The sequence below is a fragment of the Lipotes vexillifer genome, unplaced genomic scaffold (assembly GCF_000442215.2).
Source record: "Lipotes vexillifer unplaced genomic scaffold, Lipotes_vexillifer_v1.1 scaffold1329, whole genome shotgun sequence".
NCBI lineage: Eukaryota > Metazoa > Chordata > Mammalia > Artiodactyla > Lipotidae > Lipotes > Lipotes vexillifer.
This window is the reverse complement of record NW_006797566.1, coordinates 126081-130047: the sequence shown is the minus strand read 5'-3', so window position 1 is coordinate 130047 and position 3967 is coordinate 126081. Positions and strand designations below refer to the sequence as shown.

Sequence of the window (3967 nt, the reverse complement as noted above, 5' to 3'; positions counted from 1 at the left end):
TTTTTTTCTTGCGTTATGCGGGCCTCTCACTGTTGTGGCCTCTCCCATTTGTGGAGCACAGGCTCCGGACGCGCAGGCTCAGTGGCCATGGCTCACGGGCCCAGCCGCTCCGCGGGATGTGGGATCTTCCCGAAACGGGGCACGAACCCGCGTCTCCTGCATCGGCAGGCGGACTCTCAAGCACTGCGCCACCAGGGAAGCCCAATTTTTTTTTTTTTTTGAGTTTACTGTAAGGTGAACTTTTTTTTCTTACATAAGCTGCCTTTTATCAAGAGCAGAAAATTAGGATGGGTTGATTGGCCCTCTAACCAGTGAAAGGTGTGGAAATTCTACAGCATGAGTCGAGCTGAATTCATGAAAACAAAACAAAACAAAAAAGAGTTGAGCTCACGGCTTTCTGGTTCACCACTATATTCATGGGATAGAGGCCAGGGACTTTTACTCCAAGAGCTAGATCTGTCTTTATATAATGCCTCCCAGTGACTGTGATGACAGTGAGATCTGTAATTTAATTTCAGGCTTAAGTGGTTGCTGCCTCATTTTTTTAGTCCTCTGATAGGCACACAGAGAGTGATACTGAATTAAATGTTAGGCTGGAATTTCTCTAGATTTCTTGTGGATATTTCTTATTGAGGAGTGGAATGGTGAGACTAAAGTTTCTAAGAAGGCTTAGAAAAGATGAAGGAAGTAATAATAAAAGTTCATTGTGAGCAAGTGTGCTATCTTACCTGTCTTTGAACCTCCAGTGCCTGACACAGTGCTTCTTAGTTAAGTCTCATAGTACTAAACAAAAGGATGCTACTACCCCTCCACTTTGTGTCAGGCTGCCACCATTTGTAGTGTTGTCTTTGGATTCCTGGTGGGCCATGGGTGTTTGGGATCTGCTGAGTTTTTTCTCTCTGTGCAGGTTGTGCATTTGCCCAGTTCATGACTCAAGAAGCGGCTCAGAAATGCCTTGAAGCTGCTTCTCCAGAGACCGAGGTAAGGAAGACATTTCCTTTACTCTGTAACTTAGGCTGTAGTGGCTCCCAGGGGCAACATCTGATGTTTACACAAAGCCTTATTATTATTATTGTCAATGATATAATAATAATAAAGCTAACACTTGTTGAGGCACTGAGTTTTACATGCATTACTTTACTTAATCCTCACATCAGCGCTGTAGGTGTATATAAGGTAAGTACAATCATTATTCTTACTTTACAGGTGAGGAAACAGGTATAATAATCTATTTACGGTTCACTCTCTGTATGTCAGTCTCTATCCTAGGCTGATGACATGAAACACTGGGACAAGAAGGGATTAAGGCCATCTGTGAAGTGGAGTAAATGTTTGAGAGAGAAAGTGTGGGTGATTGAGAATTTTTCTGTGATTTCTATAACCAAGTATAAATTGTTTTGAGATAAATTACTCTGTATTGCCATTGCCTCTTAAATTCTCCTGAGTAGAGTTAATACTGCCATTTCATTAGCTTTCTTTAGAATACTAAAAATTTGCCAGCTTACAGATCATTTTCCTCAATTTGGGCCTACTTTGGGAGTAATCAGCTCCCTTAAAACAAATGAACATGTGGCCTTTGCACAGCTGTGCTAAATACTGTTAGGCTCAGTGATCTACTTGCAACCAGCTGGGCTAAAACATCCTGGGGGTTGGGTTCCACAGTATAATTGGGGTTTGCTGTTTTCCCTTTCCTTGGTGTTCCTTGTCAGGTGCTTAGTTTCTACTCATCATGAATTTTAAGAGAGGTTGCAATCTGTTACAGAGTGGTGGGCTTAAACTGGATGGCCGGCAGCTTAAGGTTGACTTGGCAGTGACCCGTGATGAGGCTGCAAAGCTCCGGACAAAGAAGGTGAAGAAGCCGACTGGGACCCGGAACCTCTATCTGGCCCGAGAAGGCTGTGAGTGGTGGCAGGGAGATGGGAACCAGGCTTCTGAGTAGCTGGCCCCTTGCTGTGACAGTGACCTGGCAATAGTATGTTTGGGGCATGTTTCAAATTAAAAACCCTATGTCCTCTTTAACAGTGATATATTGTTAATCCACTTCAGTAGATGTGGCTTTCTGTTAGGAAGGCTTCACCCAGTTCATGGATTAACGAGTCCCGTTCTCCTTTCTGCCTGCTTGCCTTTAGACCTTTTCGTCGAGGATTAGCCGGGCAAAGAGGGAGGAAAAACTCGAATTACCTTTGCCTTTTGTCATCTTTCCTGATAGGTTTTCTGAAGAAGTTGAAAATTATGACGAAAATTACTCTCTTGGATTACTCATGGATTTTAAATATGCACTGAGTACCTTTCCCTTAATGTGAGAAAGATAATCAGGAATTAGCTTTAATTAAGACAAAAGAGAATCCTTTCCTCTAGGTCACACAATATTGCCACCTGCTGCACAGCTGCACAGCCTGGACTAGCAAATGGGAGACCATTAGCCTTTGAGACTAGGCCCTGTGTTACGATGTAGCTGTTTTCTAGGTTGGCTTATCTCACTGCTTAGTAATGGCTCCCAAATACATGCGCATTGAAATTCCAAGGACAGGTTATAGGTAGAGCATTTTTGCATTCTAGACGCCTAAAATGTACTTATTTCCAGAATTTCCTCTAGGCCTTTCCACCTGACTTTGGGCATGTACATGAAACTCTTTGAGGGAAAGGAAGGAGAGGAACAAAATCACAAAATGTTCAGAGTTTTAGTCCTTGAGAGCAGCTCATAGACAATAACTTAGCCCTGTAGCCTATTTCTGGACCTACCCAGATGCCACTATGTCCTGGCCAGCATAGTCCTCTGGGCCCTGTACAGAGAGCTTGCGTCATTCAAATCACATTCCTCTTATTGCTCAGTGAAAATTCCCTTGCTGATGTCTTGGCCTTTTTCCCTCTTTCTGCAGTGATTCGTGCTGGGACGAAGGCTGCAGAGGGTGTGAGTGCTGCTGATATGGCCAAAAGAGAACGAGTGAGTAGATTAGGCACCAGTCTTCATGTTCTGCATGACTTAATAACATCCATAAATAATAATAATTGAATGCTAGAGATGCTCATCAAAGAGCCAAGCAAGTATCGGTCACAGGTGCTGCTTACACGGTTGTTAGAAAACAAGCACACAGGTGAAACAGCAACTAACCCAGCATTATACATAATATCATGTCAGCATTATATGCCATTATTAAGAACTGGGTCTTATTCTTTATTTTCCTAATGCTCAGCAGTAAGCATTTGCCACATAGTATGCTTCTGGATCATGGAGTAGATCCCTAGAGGCTTGGGCTGTATATAATTAGGTGTCAGTATAAATGCAGAATAACATAAGAAAGGAAGGTCAGGGTGGCTAGAGTTAGTAGGGAAGGAGGTATAGATGTGGGTCTTGGAAGGGAGAGTTAAGATTCTGTTTTGACGGGGGGAGGGTGGTGTCTCCAGTAGGAAAACTCTATGTTATGGGATTTCCACTGATAGCTGATGCTATTGAGTTCCTTTGCTGCTCGGCAATATTTGTTCCGGTAATTTTTACTTTTGCCCATATAGCTTACTTTCAAAAAGCTAAGCCAGCCTAGAATGGTAAAGATGCACGATCATTAACAGAATTAACTATGGAACCTGAAAGTGCAGAAGATGACGGACAGAGATGAGAATATAGTGACAGCAAGAGGCAGCATGTCTTTTCTCTGTACAGTTTCTAGACTAGTGTTCTCAACTTTTTTGGTAGTGAACATCTGGAAATCATGGTTATTTGGGGGGCATTGTATGCCCTTTTCTGATCACAATGTGATAGTGACACATTTAATTCTCCCTTAGAGTGAATTTTTCTAGCAAAAAGCTCACTAGATTATACACATTGTAATTCACAGCAGGCACAGTTTTTCCTAGGAGAAAAATTAGACTGTTCAATTTAAGCATGATAACCTCTTCAAATAGCCCTTTTAATATTCATTTCCAGGGTATTTGTTTATTTTGTGATTTGTTAGTACCTTTACCAAACAAG

General features: G+C 42.2%; 1 protein-coding gene across 2 annotated transcripts in view; it reads left to right on the top strand.

Moving 5' to 3' along the window:
• The window catches only part of RBM28 (RNA binding motif protein 28), a 30047-nt gene that overhangs the window by 15885 nt on the left and 10195 nt on the right, over positions 1–3967 (top strand). For both annotated transcript variants that reach the window (XM_007469674.1, XM_007469673.1), the window contains 3 exons: positions 908–981; positions 1763–1898; positions 2880–2944. In XM_007469674.1, the coding sequence (XP_007469736.1) occupies positions 908–981; positions 1763–1898; positions 2880–2944 (275 nt within the window). The remainder of the gene's footprint in view (positions 1–907; positions 982–1762; positions 1899–2879; positions 2945–3967) is intronic.